This window comes from Bemisia tabaci, chromosome 5 (genome assembly GCF_918797505.1).
Source record: "Bemisia tabaci chromosome 5, PGI_BMITA_v3".
NCBI classification, from domain to species: Eukaryota; Metazoa; Arthropoda; class Insecta; order Hemiptera; family Aleyrodidae; genus Bemisia; species Bemisia tabaci.
The window spans coordinates 26,458,048-26,475,969 of record NC_092797.1 but is presented as its reverse complement, the minus strand read 5'-3'; the positions used below and the strand labels follow the sequence as shown (position 1 = coordinate 26,475,969).

Here is a 17,922-nt window from a genome sequence, read left to right as displayed (position 1 = left end):
TGATGTCACTGCCACTCTCATCTCGTAAGATGGGAGTGGGGGAACGGAAATCTCGAGCTATTTTAAATGAAGATCGTCGTATTGTTGTTAATTAAAGATGTTCTCAGAGGAAGGTCTTATTTTACCTTGAAATCAGCATGCACATGAAATTCCAGTAGCCTATATCTTGATAAGCCTGCTAAATCTGTGGATTTAGCAGGCTTACCGGTGCGGAGTCTGTGTTCATTGAACAGAGGAAAGTCATGAGAATTTTATTTAATAAATTATTTAAGTATCCCTGCAGGCAGTTGTCCATCGGACATGGTTTATTCACTCTTTCGTCACTCTGCATCTTTGAATGTCTAAAGTAGGCAATAAATAATGATTTAATCTCTCCATCTAATCTGCTTCCCAGCCACAATTATAATTCCAGGCATTAGAACATCAAAAACATCAGAATCTCATTAAAGGAGTCCGAAAGCAATATCAAATTTGCATCTATTCAATTTCTCAATTTGCTGCCACTAAGACTAGAACTCCTGTTCCAGGAAACAGGTTCCGCATCATTCATGTTGGAGCTAAAACAGCTCCTACTTTGAGAAGCTTTTTATAGTATTGATGAGCTGCTTCTAAAAAAATATGCTTCATGCTAATTAGTTGTTTTGTTGTTATTGTAATATTTTCATTTGTTATTGACCTATATAATGTCTGTAATTGCAGTTTTTATGTATGAGAATTTTAAAATAAAATAAAATAAATCCACTGGTCTTCAGAGGTGCTAGCTCATCATCGCAAATTGCCTACTAAATTCAAATGGAAACAAGAGAAATTTTTGTGTCTCTAGCATGCTAAAAGCGATGATAGTTGAGGAGTTGCTTGACAAATTGACGGACAGATAAAACTATGAAATACTAAAACGCTTACTTTAAAAACTGCTCTTTCCCTTAGGAGTCGCTCAGGTAGATTTTTTCTTGGTAGCTCTCGCGTCGTTTGTAATTCTTCATTCCAATCCCTTGTTTGCCCAGGAATATGTTCTTCATAGCCTAATTTTGATGAGAAAGCTGCAAGAGGAAAATATATTTTATTATTGACTGAAAATACTCCTTAATTTATGACAGAAACTCATTACTCGCTTTCTTGCAAGAATGCTGACTGAAAGTATTCTCTTTTAGAGGAGAAATTTACAAAATGGAACAATCTACAACTTCCTGAGCTGCCTGCAACAAAAATTTTGACTCAGAGATGGTATTTAAAGATAATATTTACAGCTTGCTTTATGATCAGATGATTTACAACCTACAAATTAACAGCTAATTAATGGATTCCTTTGAAAATCTGCAGCTATCAGAGCATTGTAGCGATGCTAGAAAATGGTGTAAAAAATCTGCAGACATCAATGTTGTGAAATAAAAATTTTGAAGCTTAGAAAAAAGGCTTATATTTTTGCTTGTTTAGAATACTATAAGAACATAGCAAATCAGTTGTGAAAAAAAGTATCACTCTTACTTCATAGTAAGAGCTAGCTCATACAGCATAGTAGTCATGTTCATACATGGATGAATATTTTAACAAGCTATGACTATGAGAAGAGAAATTTGAAAAACTTCGAAATGATTGAAGGGTAAGATGACCCTTAGAATGAGGGCTGCGTTTAGGTACAGAGAGATTTTTGTGGTATTTGTAGCAGACAAGTAAAGCTAAACACAAGCCACTTTGAGAAGATAACATATAATTTTTAAAATTCCATTAATTTGAGTTTCCACAGGGACAAAAAGCTCACAGACAGGAGACTTCTGAGAGAAGGAAAATCAACTTACTATCTTCAGCTCGGATGGAGTCCACCGTGTGATCCAAGAGAGGGGAAGCCCATGAGTACAGCTGGTAAGGTGTAGCAACACGCTCAAATGGATGTCTGGACGTTCTCTGTTTTTGTAGGATTGAGAAGTTCTTTTTGAAGCCAGGGCTGATCTGATTTAATAACTCAATGAGTGAATGACTGAGATGACTAGGTGTTAGTGGCTTTGGATTAAATTCTTCTTCTGACGATCTGAGGAAAGCAAATGCAAAATATATTAATCAAACCAGTGAAATTAATTGATACAACTTAAGAAATAAAGAGACTAATATGCAGGAGCTCCTACTTTACTTAACCCATTTGTATGTATTGACGAGTTTGCTCATCATGATGCGCCTGGGACGCAAATGCATTAACGAGTTAACTTGAGCCATCTTGCAGCATTGAGGGGCGATTGTTTTTGTCAATTTTCTCCAATTTTTTGATAGCACTATTAGCATTGTACTAGATACCATTTTGGAGTATTCTGTTACTAACTTGAGTGAATCCTAGTGATTTTTTTTTCATAGAGAGCAACAAAGTATTTTTCTATATTAAAGACATCATTCTATTTCTAGGTGCAGCAGGTAATTTTATCATCACATGCGAACAAATTCACAAGAAATCACTGCAGAGATGCTGATTACATTATTTGGGGCATTGGTGCTATGCCATAGGTGTAACTGGAGGATCCCAGTTGAACCTTCATATACTTGATGTGGCTGAGTATATCAACAAACAAGTTTCTTAAGTTTTCAATTGAAACAGAACCAGTAAACACTTTTAGAAAAGCTGAGTACTTACTGATTCAAGAAGAACCCACGAGTGCAGGCAGTGATGTGAAGACGTTTGTCTTCTAACGTTACCACATACAGGTACATTAAATCTCCATGTAATTTGCGGCAACCAGGAGGAGGGTTCCAACCAGACGTCGTTAGAACCTAAATGGACAGAGAATGAATAAAAAATATGTATTAACAGAGCTTATTCTTTACTTTGAAACGGATAATATCTAAGGCTAAATAATTTTGTTAAGACTGAAAACCTACCGTGTGTGAAATAATAGGACATAGAAGATGCAGTTGGCAAGTTGCAAACATTCTTCAGATTGAAAATTAAAACACTTCTGGATCTTAAAATTACCTTTTACAATAAAATTTTAGTGAAATGCTTTTGCTCCTCACTGTTATGACACTAATTTGATCTTAAAATTACAGTTCTCGATAGATCTTCAATATACATATTTCTCTTGCTCCTTACTGTTATAAGGCTAGTCTGTTAGACAATTTGGTCACTTACATTCACAAATCTCAGAACTCTTTCTGCTTTCATTCAGCACCATGATGTTAATCTCATGGAGCTTTAAATCCAAATTGATATTTTCGAGGCACTGAGAATTCGTTACACTTCATAACCTTAAAATGAGTCTCAAGCTTTCGATAAAAATTATGAGTCGCTTTTTTAATTTTTCTCAGTTTAGGTATGGGTATACTTTGGATAAATATCTTGTCACACTAAACTTGATTGTTTCTCTTTTTCTCCCTGCAGCTTAAAACTGATTTTTTCAGGGGAGATACTTTTGTCAAAGGGGTTGAGCAGTCATGAAGATGATAAAAAAAAAAAAAAAAAAAAAAAAAAAAAAAAGGTGAAAAAAATCAATCTCAATGAATTAAAGTGCAATTATTTTAATATTGCTCCTACAGTCTCAAACAATAAACTTGAGAAAACTTACCTTAATACACTGAGGCCCTTTCTGTTCCTTGCTGAAAGGATGTAGAGGCATTAGGGGTCGTTCCTTACACCCAGGCATAATGTATTCGGGGGGAGTACAATCAACACTTTCTTGACTCTTCTTTTTCTTCTCTGGAGAGGGGGAAAACAGAAAATAATAATTAATAATTCATTCTTCTATTTACAGTAAATTTACAGTTGTATACAAAAAATTTAGGGTCAACTTCTTCAATTCCAACCATAATATTCCAACTATTCATGATGAATTTTGGAACATAAAGGAATGCTGTTTGGGGACATGACAAGAAAAATCCCATTTGCATCCCATGAGACTTACAGGGAAAACTTATTTTCTTGTTAGTCGACATCATGGGTAACTTTTGCCAAATTTGATCACTCGGGCTTAAAGTGGTATCTATATCACTTAGACCAAGTTAAAAATTAATTGTTTTGATGTGTTTGTTTCTTTTGCTTCCATTCAAATGGAGATCTAGGGAGCAAGTCAAGATGGCTTTATCATCAAGATGTGGATGTTTGATTTTACATGTAATGTGTAAAAGTGGGGAGATTCCACCTTTCTGGTTACTCCATCTAGAGAGTATTAACGAAGTTACGAGCTCATAAAAAAGTTAATCATTGTAGCAGACTGCAGCGTGTTTCTATCCAGCTGTCAAGAGGTAAAACCACTAGCTGCGGGTCTACCATGGAAATAATCACACAATGCGTACTAGAACCTTATCATAAGGTAGCGACATTGTGACAATTATACAGCCATCACACTTTGACATTTTATTGTAAGTCTAGTGGGTATACATATGCCACAACATGATGACAGGAAATGTATTAACAGTGCTTTTATATTTGAATCAAGATGCAGAAGAAGTAGATCATACCTAGGATATCACCTTGAGTGATAACATTTAAAAATGCCAATGAGCAACAATCAACGCCATTATATGCGTCTGCAGGATCTAATGACTTTAACAAATCTCTCACATGCCTGACATGTATTCGAGCCTCCCGCATTGTGTATGGCTCTTCTACAACCTAAAAAGAAAAATGTACAACTTCAGTTATAGTCAATTAAATGAAAATTAATCTTAGGTAAAGGGATTTCTTATTTTACTGATCAACTGGGATTTTAGCCCCACTTATCCTGTTGGTTTATAATAATGATCACATGTATTTCGACAGGTAAGGTTAATCAAAACTTCATTTTAGGGGTGTTCTTTTCTTCTTCACATAGTGCGGAACAATTGAAGAAGCTTCGAATGATTCTTCTTGGGATTTGGTTAAGGTCAAATTTATGTCACATCCGTTGAATCGAAAATTCAGACATTGAGTTTGGGCGAACAACTATGAACCACTAGACATGGTCTGAGTTGGAAAAAACTGTCACCTGTTTTCTCTTCAAAATCTTACGTAGAAAACGATTCACACAAAGAGAAGTTCAGAAATGAATTCCTGAGAGATATCAACATGTATTTTTGATACAGATCAAATAGACGTTAGATTATACAAATGATATCAGTTGTATTTTCCCATTAAAAATATGTTAATTGTTAACACTTGTACCTTGTTTGGTAGTTGATTTTTGAACTTCCTGTAGGGTGATTTACTTTTCTCAAGATGCAATACTTTTTTGGTGATTTTCTACAAATTCTGTTGTAATTTCTTTGAATTTTGCTATTTATGATGGGCAAATAGTTGTTCAGGCTCATGAACAGGCAAATGGAAAAACCACCTTTAACCAAGAAAACTGGTGACTGCACATTGTTTTTTGGCTCAATTGAAGAGCTATGGTTAAAACAAACTTAATTTCTAGAGCTACAGATGGTGTACGATTTTCAAAATACCTTGATTACAGATCCTTCATTTAATCCTTCAATACTTTTTAAGTCTGCAAAGTTATCCAATGTATTTCCATCCAGCTGGAGTGAGAAACAAGTACGGTGGCAAGTGTCTTCTCTGTCCATTAATAACTGGTGAATTTCTTGAACCATTTCCATACTTGAGACCTGAATAATGAGAAAAACAAAGATTTAAGGCTTAGATCTTTTACACAAACTTGAAATTCTTTCAGTTATAAAGATATAGTCCTTCTACATAATCTGATTATAAATTCTTCAGGTATTCTCTAGCTAGGATTGAAAAAAGTCGATCGAATTTTGGCTACATTATGGTTTTTTAGAGAGTGGAGTAAACTAGAAATAGAGACTTGAGATAAATCTGGTGTGAAATGACAGCTGCAGTTTATGTTCATGATATTTGATTTGGACAAATGCACAGCACATGCTGTGATAGTTAGAGAATAAATTGGCTTAAATAATTTACTAACTGCATATCAATATCTTGACTTGTTGACATATTTTGAAGAGGAATTACTCTATATTTATTTCAACCTCTTCTACTATTACCAGATTAGTATTTCACATAATAGACTCTTGCGACCCCTGCCCCGTTATGATGAACTGCCACACAAGGGATTGAGTTAATAGGAGAGGTCGGACAAAATGAGGAAACTTGAAACGCTTATGGCTCCATGTAAACAAACATTTGAGGTTCTAAAAGTAGTTTCATTGGTTTCCTCACGTTTTCCTCCAGAATAGCACCCCTTGAAAGACGTGACCAGGGTGTCTACTAAAACAGGCTAGCTAAAAATCAGTCCTTTTAAATTTTTCAGTACATTCCCACGAAATTCAGTACTTTTCCAGTACCTTCAATTGAAGAAATTCGAAAAATTTCAAAAATTCGCATTTCTTGCTCAAATTGCGACAAAAAATGACGAAAATTCCGGACCTTCTTGCGTAATTCCGCACTTTTTCAGTACTTCCAGACCGCCCTGAAAAAATCAGTACTTTTTCTAGACTTTCAGGGAATTCCGGACTTGTAGACACCCTGGTGACGAAATAAACATCATTTGCAGTTTTAGTCCAAAAATTTCAGGTCCGACCTCTCTAATTGACTCGATCCACTGTGTGCCGGTGGAGTACCCGTGAATTTGAAGGGGCACCGCACGAACTCGGCTGGTTGCATGCCTTCCGAGATTGAAGGAGCACGACAAGCAGACGCGACTATCGCTGAAAACCAGGGCCGGATTTACCAATAGGCTACATAGGATACAGCCTAGGGCACAACATTTTGAGGAGCGCAACATTTTTGAAAATTTATTAAAAACGTGTTTATTAAAAAATGTCTACGTTGTGGTTGACAAAGGTGTTTTTTTAAAGGTGAATTTGAACATTTCCCGGATACCTAACATCCTCCTTCTGATCTGGAGGGGAGGGGCGTCTGGGGAGGACTTCCCCCCCCCCCCCCGCGAGAGCGCTAACTTTTAGAGGCGCCACCCTAAGTTTAGCCTAGGGCGCTAAAAATGTAAATCCGGCCCTGCTGAAAACTCACCTGGATGTGGAAAGGTTCTGATCCGGGAGACACAAACTTGACGGTGAAGCCCATGTCCTGGATGAAGACGACTTCGGGCTCCTCTTTCTTCTCGGCGGACTTCTCGCTCGCCTCCACTTCTCCTTTCTCGACGGTCGACGAGGACTCTTCGTGCTTGGAGCCTGAGCAGCAGGTGTCTTTTTTCGTGCCCTCTCCTTCGCCGTTGACGGAGACGTTGTTGTTGACGGAAGTGACCATGCTCGCTCCCTTCTTGGAGCCCGTCTGCTTGACCGGCGAATCTTGGTGTTCTTCGCTCGAACCGTTCGTGTGGTACCCGTTCGTCATCGTTTTGTTGTTGTTGTCCGGGATACCGTTTGACACAGCCATTGTTTTGATTTCTTTGGTAACACCACCGTTTACTCCATCTGCCAAAAAAAAAAGTCAAAAGTTTTAGTCAACACTCAGATGAAGAGGATTGTTGACAGTGCGCCAACGCGCCAACGAAATCGGCCATGGCGCCTAAAAAATGAAGGCTCTGCGCCATCGTGGCCCCTAAAAATTGCCCCCCCCCCCCCCCCAAAAAAAAAAAAAAAAATCCTAGTTTTTCTGTACGGTGATTTTTCGAAATTTCCCCCAAGTAACAGCTACTAGTTCTGTAACTAAAACATCATGCGTCTAACTTGCCACTAAACGCGCCAAGATACATGGGCAAAAAGTCAATTTGGCCCCTAAAAATTGAGCTTGATGCGCCACATGGCTCCTGAAACTCCAGGGTGAGTTTCGAACACTGATCGTTGAACATCCATCGATCAAAAGGACGTGTTTCTGCTAGACGGGACCGGAGACAGGAGGGAAAGAAGGGGTGTGCTCGTTAGTTAAGGACTGTAAGAATGGTTGGGAATTATAAAGCGCCGGTGACGTCAGTGTCGACGACCGGGCTTGACGAGCTTAACGATGATGCATTAGCTCATGAGCCCTGTCCATAACGCTCTTGTAACATGCCCACGGCTCATGAGATAGCACACGGTTGGCGCTTAGTTCCGTTCGACTCAATGTAAATTCCCACTTTTCCATTTTGCCAAAAGGAATCACGTCCACTTTTACACTGTTTCTTGTGCAGCTCATCACGAGCACACCCCGTCTTTCCCGCACGTCTTTAGTTCCATTTAAAGCAGAAATAGGTCCATTAATAATTATTGCAGGAATGCAGGAGTGCATAAAAACTTCTCGACCACTTGACCGGCTCCGAGAAATGGTTTTAAAAATGGGAAAGCCGGCGCGCTGTAGCGTATGTTCCGTGAAATCGAGGTGAAAAACGCGCGTTTCTTACAATACTGCCGTGGAAAGCACGTTTTCTCGCAAAATCGTGGTGATTTGACAAATATGAGGAGCAAAATCAAAGGGAATCGCTACGAAATTATTGAGGTGCGAAGGGTTTCTACGATGGGGAAAACCAAGGACTTATGCATATCAATCTTGAAAATATAGAGTTGAAAAAGTGCGAAAGAAAGTCTACTTTCCAATGCAATCTTCGGAGGCTCTATGGGATACCAGTGAACTTTTCATGATCCTAACTCTCTATACCATAGGTATGTAGCTGTTTGTCTGCACGTTGGAAATAAGTCGATCAAAACCGTGGTCGGACTAGTGGGAAAAGGGGCGGAAGGCGTACACCTCTAGAGGGCCTCGGCCCCACACCAGGGGGGCCGGAGGGTACGGAATGCCCCCGAGAAGACTGGGCCTGGGGATCCTCCTGACTAATTTTAAAAAGTCTTCATCGGAAGACACATTTTCGTCAAAAAATACGAGAAATACCAGGGAGTCTAGCAACTTGAACAATCGAGAGCTATCGGGGAATTTTTGCAGCATCGACAAAAACCTTTAAAAACGTCGTGAATTTGAATTTAACTCTTTCTCAGTTTGCCCTTAGTTTTTAGCATAAGAGACAGGAGCTCCCACACGGAGAAAAAAACCTCGTGCGTAGGACCCGAAGTTTAGGTCATATGGATCTCTGAAGTTTTCAGATTGAGCATCTGAACACTTAATGTCTAGCTGTCGAGGTTCGGATCACACATCTGAAACTTCAGTTCTTACATCTGAAGTACTTCATATGTGAGAACCGAAGTTTTTCGGATGTGAGAACCAAAGTTCTACGGATGTGAAAACCGAAGTACTTCAGACATGAGAACTGAAGTTTCAGATGTGTGATCCAAACCTCAGCAGCTGGACCTTAAGTGTTCGAATGCTCAATCCGAAAACTATAGAGATCCATATGACCTGAACTTGGTGGTCCCACGCACGAAGTTTTTTTCTCCGTGCACGTGGCCGCATAGTGGCACCACCCTCAAATGTGACCACAGCTCGAGGAAGAGAGTAGGAATAATTCACCAAGCGTGGCGTGGAACGGTGATCAAGCCTCACGGTCGTAGTTTGCCTTCAGTTTTCAATGTAGGCAACACGAGCTTCCACGTGATCGAATAGTGGTATCCAGCGCCGGACAGGTGGAAAAAGGCCCGGATGGCGTGTACTCTTAGGGGCCACTTCTTTGTGGGAAACTCTTTATTCCTAAATTTCTGTACATACGTATCGACCCACTCAGTAGCGATGCCTAGGTTAGAGGGGGTATTTTTATTTCGGGGGCTCAGGTCTGTTCTTAGCCTGAACTGATGAAATCAGAAACTTCAATAAATTCTACACACTTTTAACGAAGTTCTGTTCTGAAAAAAAAGCATCCCCTTTAAAAAGGTAATTTAAAATTCATTATCAAAAATGTTGGTAGAAATTTTGGTGTCGATTACATTTTCCTGAAACTTGATTCGCCGTCAATTTTCGATAGTAAAACAAAAGAAATCCGTGTTTTTCGATTTGCCTGACGTTTTCCTGACACGGAAATCGTTTGCAAAAAAAACAGGGTATCTACTAAAGCAGGCTGTCCAAAAATCAGTACTTTTACGGTACTTTTTCAGTACATTCCCAAGGAATTCAGTACCTCCTTAATAGAGATATTCAGTTCGTTTTCAGTGCCTTACTTCAAAAAATGTCAAAAATTTGAATATCTCTCTCAAATTCAGACAAAAATGACAAAAATTCCGGACCTTCTTGCGGAATTTCCGCACTTTTTCAGTACTTCCCGACCGTCCTTAAGAAATCAGCACTATTTCCGGACTTCCCGGAAATGGAGATGTTGCATATGTGAGGAATTTGCGATTTGACTGTTGAGTCTTATGTAAAAGTTCGCGAGAAACACGATAGTGCCACTGGTTTTCTCTGAATACAACTCCCAAACTCAAAAAAAGCTCTCAAGTTGAGGCCAAAATGGAGGGGATATCCCACGCTACCCTGAGAGTCCACATCTACATCAAAACAAACTCTCCATGCAAAGATAGGGAGCAAATACATTAGCAGGGTTGCCGTGTTTTCAGTTTTGGAGTCCCCAAATAAAGTGGCAGCCCTGTCAATGTATTTGCTCCCTATCTTTGCATAGAGAGTTCGTTTTGATGTAGACGTGGACTCTCAGGGTAGGGTGGGATATCCCCTCCATTTTGGCCTCTTTTTGAGCTTTTTTTGAGCTTTTTTGGAGCTTGGGAATTGATTTCAGAGAGAACCAGTGGCACCATCATGTTTCTCGCGAACTTTTACATAAGAATCATCAGTCAAATCGCAAATTCCTCACACATGCAACATCTCCATTCCGGACATGTAGACATGCACCCTGAAAAATCTCCTGTCATTTCCCGATTTCCCAGGTCGTTAGACACCCTGTCTATCGCTTGCGGTCACCGGGTATCTCTTTCCGATCTCAATGTTTTTAAGTGCGTACTCCACAGCGGGTTGGGTTGAATAATCACGAAACGAGAAACCTAGAAGTGAACTTGATTACTTAAGTGACTGGAAGCTTCAACCGAGCAGGTGGAGGGGGATGAGAACATAGAGTACGCAGCACGCAACGAGCTGCGTCTCAGCAGCGCGTTTCTGATGACAGCTTGACGCAACTGGTCGGCATCCGACTTGATGAATCAACAGACAATTGAAGTAAGTCCATTACGCTCGAATCGACGACAACCATCGGCGTCGGCTCCCAGCAAACGGAAATTAAATGTTTCAGAGCCTCCGAGAAACGGATTTGGAACTCACGAGGGAAGCTCATCAAGAATGACTTCGATAGCGGGCCGAGGTTCTTGGAGAAAATTACCCTGTCGAGTGTAGAGTAGAGTCCCTTTGTACTGAGAGTTAAGACAATGTAAATCCATTTCTGATTGGTTCCCGTATTTTAGGCCTCCACAGTCCACAGTGTCACAGACGGGGAAAAAAATTACATTTTCACCGATGGAGAATTTGCAGGTGTCTGAAATTTGATGAATTCCGTGTTTAAATGGAAACTACTGAGTGAACTGAACACGAGGATACCATTGGTTCATGAATTGAACAATTATTGGAGAAGATATGACAAAATGATGTTATCTGCTAAAATACGTGTGTTTAAATTCAATCAAATTTTGTGGTGCAATACCTGACGCGCTAAGAACTAGTGTTAAAATGTGCATACACTCCCCCTCCCTTTCACGAGAAAAATGCCTTTACTGTTTGAAATGATGACAGGCTACATCGAAGTGGTGCTGGAACGCATTAACAAACTCTGCAAGTGTACCTCCAGGCTGTGGCTTCACGAGTCCCAAAAGGTACCCTGCCCGTCTAAGGAAGAACGTCATATGAACATTCGAGAGTTGCCAGCTTTCCCTTGATAACACGTGCATTTTTGACGCATTTTAGGCGTATTTTTCCTCGAAATTTTTAGTTATTTTAGATTAAATTGCGTACAAAATCGTCCGAAAATTGTGGGAGAAAATATTTACATTTCCCCCAGTAAATTCGGTTTTTATCGAAGGAGGTTCGGCAACGTCTGTAGGCTCATACGGCGTTCTTCCTCAACACGGCGGTACCGTTCCCCGTACCGACAGGCGCGTTTTCTTCACCTGATGTTACGCTACAACTCGTAGGGTCCTTGCATTTAAACTAACTACGGAGTCCGAGTTTGAATTTAAAATTAGATGCCAAGATATTTTTGTATTCGTTTCTTTGGCCTCCTCTCCCTCCGCCCTCTCGTGCCATTCAGAAGCTGGCGATGCAGCGATAGTCAATGCTTTTCGCTGCTTCCGAACGGTCTACTCTTTTCTTGTCCCTTTCTCCCCCCCCCCCCCCCCTCCCCCCGGTCCCCGATCCCCCGCACGTCTCGTCCCCCTAACCCTCACGTCACTGCCAAAACAAACCGCGCTGAACTTGAGCGTGTGCCTCAACTAGAAGAGTAAACTGCCGTGCTATGGAAAAACGCCGTATGAACCTTCAAGCGTTGCCAAATTTCCTTTGATAAAACACGAATTTCCTGGTAAACCTATGTGACTATTATCCTTCGAATTTTTCGGATAATTTTATTCCGAATTTCAACTAAAGCACCTGAAAATTTCAAGGAAAAATATTCACAACTTTCCTCAAAAATAAGTATTTAATTGAGGGAACTTTGGCAACTCTCGAATATTCATACGGCGTTCTTCCTTAGCACGGCAGTAAAGCATCATTACAACATTACTTCTCTGACTCTGTGATGATGGACTCGCGGATGTAACGTGACCATGCCCGTTGCAACCTGAGGCATTGAAACGCGGATGAAACGTTTCAACATGTCCGCTGACTTCTCCTCTCATACATTAATTTGAATCGAATTCTACTTTTTGCCTTCTCATCTTTTCACGCGGCAGACCTTTTCAAACCTAAATGGTTTATCTCCACGCCTTAAGATGATTCGATGGACATCATATTTTGTGTCAGAACGACATGCGATATATCGCGTCAATTGGTTCCAATTTTTTCAGCTACTCGTCATTTTTCTCGAATTTTGAGATCGCAATACTGTTGTCAGGAGACTAAAGAATTCACTCATCAATTTTGACAAAAAAAACTTGACGTCATAATTAAGGCGTGGTTTTTTATAGAGGAAAATTGTCGCCTTCATTACTGATATCGAAACTGCACTCGAATGCGATATTTTCTCTCTAAAAAAAACCGCGCCTTTATCACGTTGAATTGTTTGTCAAAATTGATGAGTGAATTCTTTAGTCTCCTGAAAACAGGAATGCGATCTCAAAATTCGAGAAACACCGCAAAATCAAGGTGCGAATCGCATGTTACTTATGTAACCGCGATAAAAATCGTACAAATTGCGCAGAATTGCGACAGTGTCCACTTGTCCAAAGATGCAGAAAGTTCTTGGCCTTCCCATTTCAAAACCCCTTCTCACCAAAAAATTTCAAAAAGATGATTTTCTCATATAGATCTGAGCTTTTAAATTGCCGTGATCTCGCGAAAAACACGTGATTTATACAGCGGTTTCGCAAAAAAAAAAAAAAAAAAAAAAAAAACCGATTTTCCCGGCTTTCCCACTGGAAAACACCGTTTTTCGGGGCTTTCCCACTTACACAAGCGACCAACTGGTCGTATGGTCGAGAAGTGTTTGCACCCCTGACACTGTCTACGTGAAGGGGAAAAAACGGGACACCACTTTGAAATTTTTAAGGAAAAAATGGTACTCGAAAGTGGAAGACCAATTAGGAAAATGGGAAGGCTGAAACAGTCAGTAGCCCTGTGAATTTCCACTAAATTGTTGGTAAACATAGGGGACCAGAGAGTACTAAATATACTAAAAATGCCGTTTAAAAGACACTAAATTAAACTAAATTTGGAGATCAGCCTCCAGATCCCCCTTTGGCTTTGAGGGTATCCCCCCCTTTACCAGGGTGTCTACTAAAACAGGCTGGCCAAAAATCAGTACTTTTACAGTCCATTCCCAAGAAATTCAGTATCTCCTCATAAGAGAAATTCAGTACTTTTTCAGTAAGTACCCCAAATTGACGAAATACGAAAATTTTGAAAATTTGAATTTCTCGCTCGAATTGCGACAAAAATGACGAAAATTCCGGACTTTCTCGCGAAATCCCATACTTTTTCAGTACTTCCAGACCGCCCTTAAAAAATCAGTACTATATCCGGGCTTTCCGGAAATTCTGGACTTGTAGACACCCTGCTTTACGAACTGCTCACAATCGGATCAATCTGTGACCAGAAAAAAGTGCATGAATCCGGCACTGCCGAGGATTGAGGAGCTTTCCGGAAAAAGGGCACATATGCAAAAAATTGCGTTTAAGAAAAATGAATTTTAATTTTCCATTCTTACTTCCTGGCCACTGATGGTAACTTACATCGCTGCTTGGACTCCCGATTGAGAACGTAAGTCACAATCAGTGGCCATAGAATAATGATGGAGGCTCCAAATGCATTTTTCTCCAACGCGATTTTTTTCTATGTGCCCTTTTTCCAGAAAGCTCCTCAATTGGCTATTTCAAAATTCCCAGCATACGTGAAAGCATGTTAGATTCACTGGAAAAAAAAAAAAAAAAAAAAAAAAAAACACATTGGATCTTGAGTCCAGTCCAGACTCCTAAAAACATCGACAAGAAAAAGTACTCTTGATTCAATCGGATTTTTGCTTAGATCAAGAACCAAGCCTCTTAATTTGAGCGGATTTCCTTTTGATTTAAGCAAAAATCTGATTGAATCAAGAGTGTTTTTTCTTGTCAATGTATTCAAGAGTCTGGACTCCAGATCCAATGTGTTTTTTTCTCCAGTGTTTGGAGTCTACGAACGTAAAAGTTAGAAAAGGAGTTCGGACGAACCGAATTTGAAACATCCAGGATAGACCGTCTGCTTTACTAAGAATGGTGTTTCATTACGGTGCGTTTGTTTCATCCATATTCATAAGCGGTTCGAGTGACACGGAGAGGGATACTCGGTCACCGGAGACATTCAAACGCACGCGCAAGGCGCGACGCGGCGCGACGTCCGTCGGTAAAATAAGACGAGTTTGGGGAGGCCTTCGCCGTGGGTATTTCGGTTGAAACCCTCAATCACTGGAAGGCAAAGCTCCACTGAGGCCCCGAGTGCAAATGTAAATGGACTTGTGCAGCCCATTTCAGCTTCCGGACTCCCATGCTGCGGGGGAAGGGGAGGGGATGAAAATTTGTATTTTATCTCTCCGGAAATCGCGTGAACTCTGTAAAACCCTAGGACTTTCCCCACAGGTAACAATACAGGGTGTCTCAGGATTAAGAGGCAAAATTTCGGGAGTAGATTCTTGAGGTCAAAACAAAGCTAGTAGAGTTGAGAATAAGTTCGACTGAAAAGCTCTCTCTTTTAGTATCGTACATATAAGGCCGCACACGGCTCAGATAATTTGTGTGCCAGTAGTGGGAGGTAGTCACAAGAAATTCACACTCTATAATAATTCTGCGCACACTTTGGCGTAAGATGTTGATCTGAAGCTGTTGTTGTTGTTTGTTTTTTCTTGTGTGGGGAAGAACTTTTCATTGCTTTTCATTTTTTAACTAAACATTAGGATCCCTGGGAGGGGGGGGGGGGGATCAATTCCTCCCCCCCTTCCCCTGCAAATTCAAAGATTGTTGCTGACTTTTCATGGAAAAGGGGAAGAGGGGAGGGAGGAGGATGGCAACCCGGGCGAAAAGAAAGGCATAAGAAGAGAAAGGCAAAATCACCAATGCTCTGTCTGAATGACTCATGCGTTGAACCTCAATCTGATCATGTTATTTCTTAAAATGTGAATTGACTAAAAACTGGTATGGTGGGTACACAATACGTAATTAAGTGAGGCAAAAGGGTCCTTCAGATGGAAAAATAAGAAACAAATAACTGAACTTCAGCCAGGACAAGATAATTCTACATCATTTGACGCAATAACAAAAGCCAAAACCTTCCAAACACAAGGGTTCCATAAAGTTCCATGGAACAGTGTTTGTAAACTAATGCTTTCGTTTGATAATGATAAATTGCACCTTTGAGGAAGATACTGACGAAGTTTGCCAGCGCTGTAGTTAGCTAAGAGAGTGAGTAATTACTAACGCCTATGACATCGTCAATGGTAGAAATTATGGCTTCAAATATTGACTCGATATTCTAGATAGAAATAGAGCACATTCGGCATCAAATCTGAAAATAGTTAATTAAATCCGAATCTATTTCTTTGCCGCACTTACTGAACAATTATAGCCTCCACTACATGGGTCCTTTGACCTACTCCACATGGATATGAAAAATCATTTTAAATGGGTACATGCAATAATACCTTTTTTCACTATCTACATTTAAAATGTTGTTTCATTAAAAAAAAATAAGAAAAAAAAACTATTATTTACGTTGTAACGGTAGGAATATTCAATGAAAACGGTTAAGAAAAAACAAGCTGACGAAGGTTCCAACTCACAATCAGTCGCAACCGAGATATATTAGGGACCTATAACCGAGATAGGTATATTAGGGACCTTTTATGAATGTTTGGCTACCATTTAGGACTGACACAGGAGAAATATTAGTATGTTCAGAGAAACACAGGTAAGATCAAGTGAAAAACAGCCTAAACACAGAACTTTAAAATGGGATTTTCTCAATTCCTGGTAGGTCAGAAATTATTCCCGATGGACGCTTGGAAATTTTGGGAGAGGTAGTTTTGGAAGGGCTAGCTCACTAGCTGGATGAGGATGGGCATTGGATGTTCAAGAAGGATTTGACTTCTCCCAACCTCAATTCGTGCTGAACTCATGGTGTTTCTCCTCCCGGCATGGCAAAATGGCCCTTTGATCAACTGGTCAGTGAAAGTATTGCAACACAAGCAATTGAATAGGTGTTAGCACACCGCCTAGATAACTTTAGAAATTAAAGGTTGAAGGTCACATGGTGCGCACCCGAGGTCTCAAACATGAAAATGGTCTTATCTTGCAGTGGCAGTAGAGATTAGAGAACTGCAGCACTGAGGCAATACTTTACAAGGCTAAACAGTACACGGAAATCTTTGGATTGTTGGAATTTTATGAGGGTGGAAAGAGGGAATGTAAGGTGAAGACGAGTGAATGAAAATGAGGTTAGAGTGGCTGAAGACATGAGAGGTGGAATTGAGAAAATTCGTTGGTTTCCGGTAAAAATAAGCCCATAGAGCAGTTTCCTTTCAGAACCACCTTTAAGAGCTCAATGTAACTTCAGATCATGAGTTTCACGAAAAATGCCGAAAAGTGCACATGGTTGAAGGAGTAGATTACATCATTATTCAGTAAAACAATGGCTAGTGTGGATGAATGATAACAACCTCCCGGCCGCACGGGTTCTTCCGGCTGCCGACGAGAAAATTAAGGAATTGTAGGATTAGGTATCTAAAGAATATCGCTACCGCAGCTGCATAAAGATGACAAATTGTAGGTGTAAAGAGAATTGTGTGCACTCACTTGTGTTTTCTTTGGTGATAGTCCCGTAATCATTGGATTCCACTTGAGAACCTAAGGCCATGCTATAAATAAAATTTCACAGTAATTCACCACATTTATTACGGGAGAATAAAAGCGGCGAAGAATGGTAACTGCGGCCGTCTATTAAAAGATTAAGTATGGAGGGAAAAAACGACAAATAGTAATTATTTAACGGAAAAAAACAGAGACCGACGTAAAATTTCACATCAGATTTCCAAACTTCTTCTCGACTTCACTTGACCGAAAACTCTTGCGCAAGCAGGAGTACCCATACATCACCATACGAAAATCCCCTAGGATCACAGAAGTGAATGCCGTTTTATCTCAAGCGGATGTCGTTCAGTAGAAGTTCATCATAATGAAACCGTTTTTAGCAATAAAGCTAAAATTTCTGCAGGCTCCATGTGTATTTTTTACAAAAAATTAGACAATTTTTGGTTTCTTGGCTTTTTTGTGAGGTTTGGTAAAGTGGTTCTGAGGCTGGAATCAACAACCAATCAGACGACTTGGCGCCACTTTCAAATGTTGAACTCGGGAGAATCGATAACGTAGGTACAGGTTCAGAATCTCGTTGCGATAGGTAGAAAATTTTGAAGAAATTTAAAAATTGTCTGCGTTGTTTATCCGTGAGGTGTTAAA

At 40.0% G+C, this 17,922-nt stretch overlaps 1 protein-coding gene across 1 annotated transcript in view; it reads right to left on the bottom strand.

Moving 5' to 3' along the window:
- clu (clustered mitochondria protein homolog) overlaps positions 1 to 17,533 on the bottom strand; it is a 36,165-nt gene extending 18,632 nt beyond the window's left edge. Inside the window, exons 1-8 of the mRNA XM_019052032.2 lie at positions 17,263 to 17,533; positions 6,947 to 7,350; positions 5,401 to 5,562; positions 4,438 to 4,591; positions 3,546 to 3,676; positions 2,618 to 2,754; positions 1,797 to 2,026; positions 904 to 1,040 (exon numbers count right to left, since the gene is read on the bottom strand). Of these exons, the coding sequence (XP_018907577.2) occupies positions 904 to 1,040; positions 1,797 to 2,026; positions 2,618 to 2,754; positions 3,546 to 3,676; positions 4,438 to 4,591; positions 5,401 to 5,562; positions 6,947 to 7,350; positions 17,263 to 17,323 (1,416 nt within the window). The 5' untranslated portion in view covers positions 17,324 to 17,533. The remainder of the gene's footprint in view (positions 1 to 903; positions 1,041 to 1,796; positions 2,027 to 2,617; positions 2,755 to 3,545; positions 3,677 to 4,437; positions 4,592 to 5,400; positions 5,563 to 6,946; positions 7,351 to 17,262) is intronic.
- Between the last annotated feature and the right edge of the window lie 389 nt (positions 17,534 to 17,922).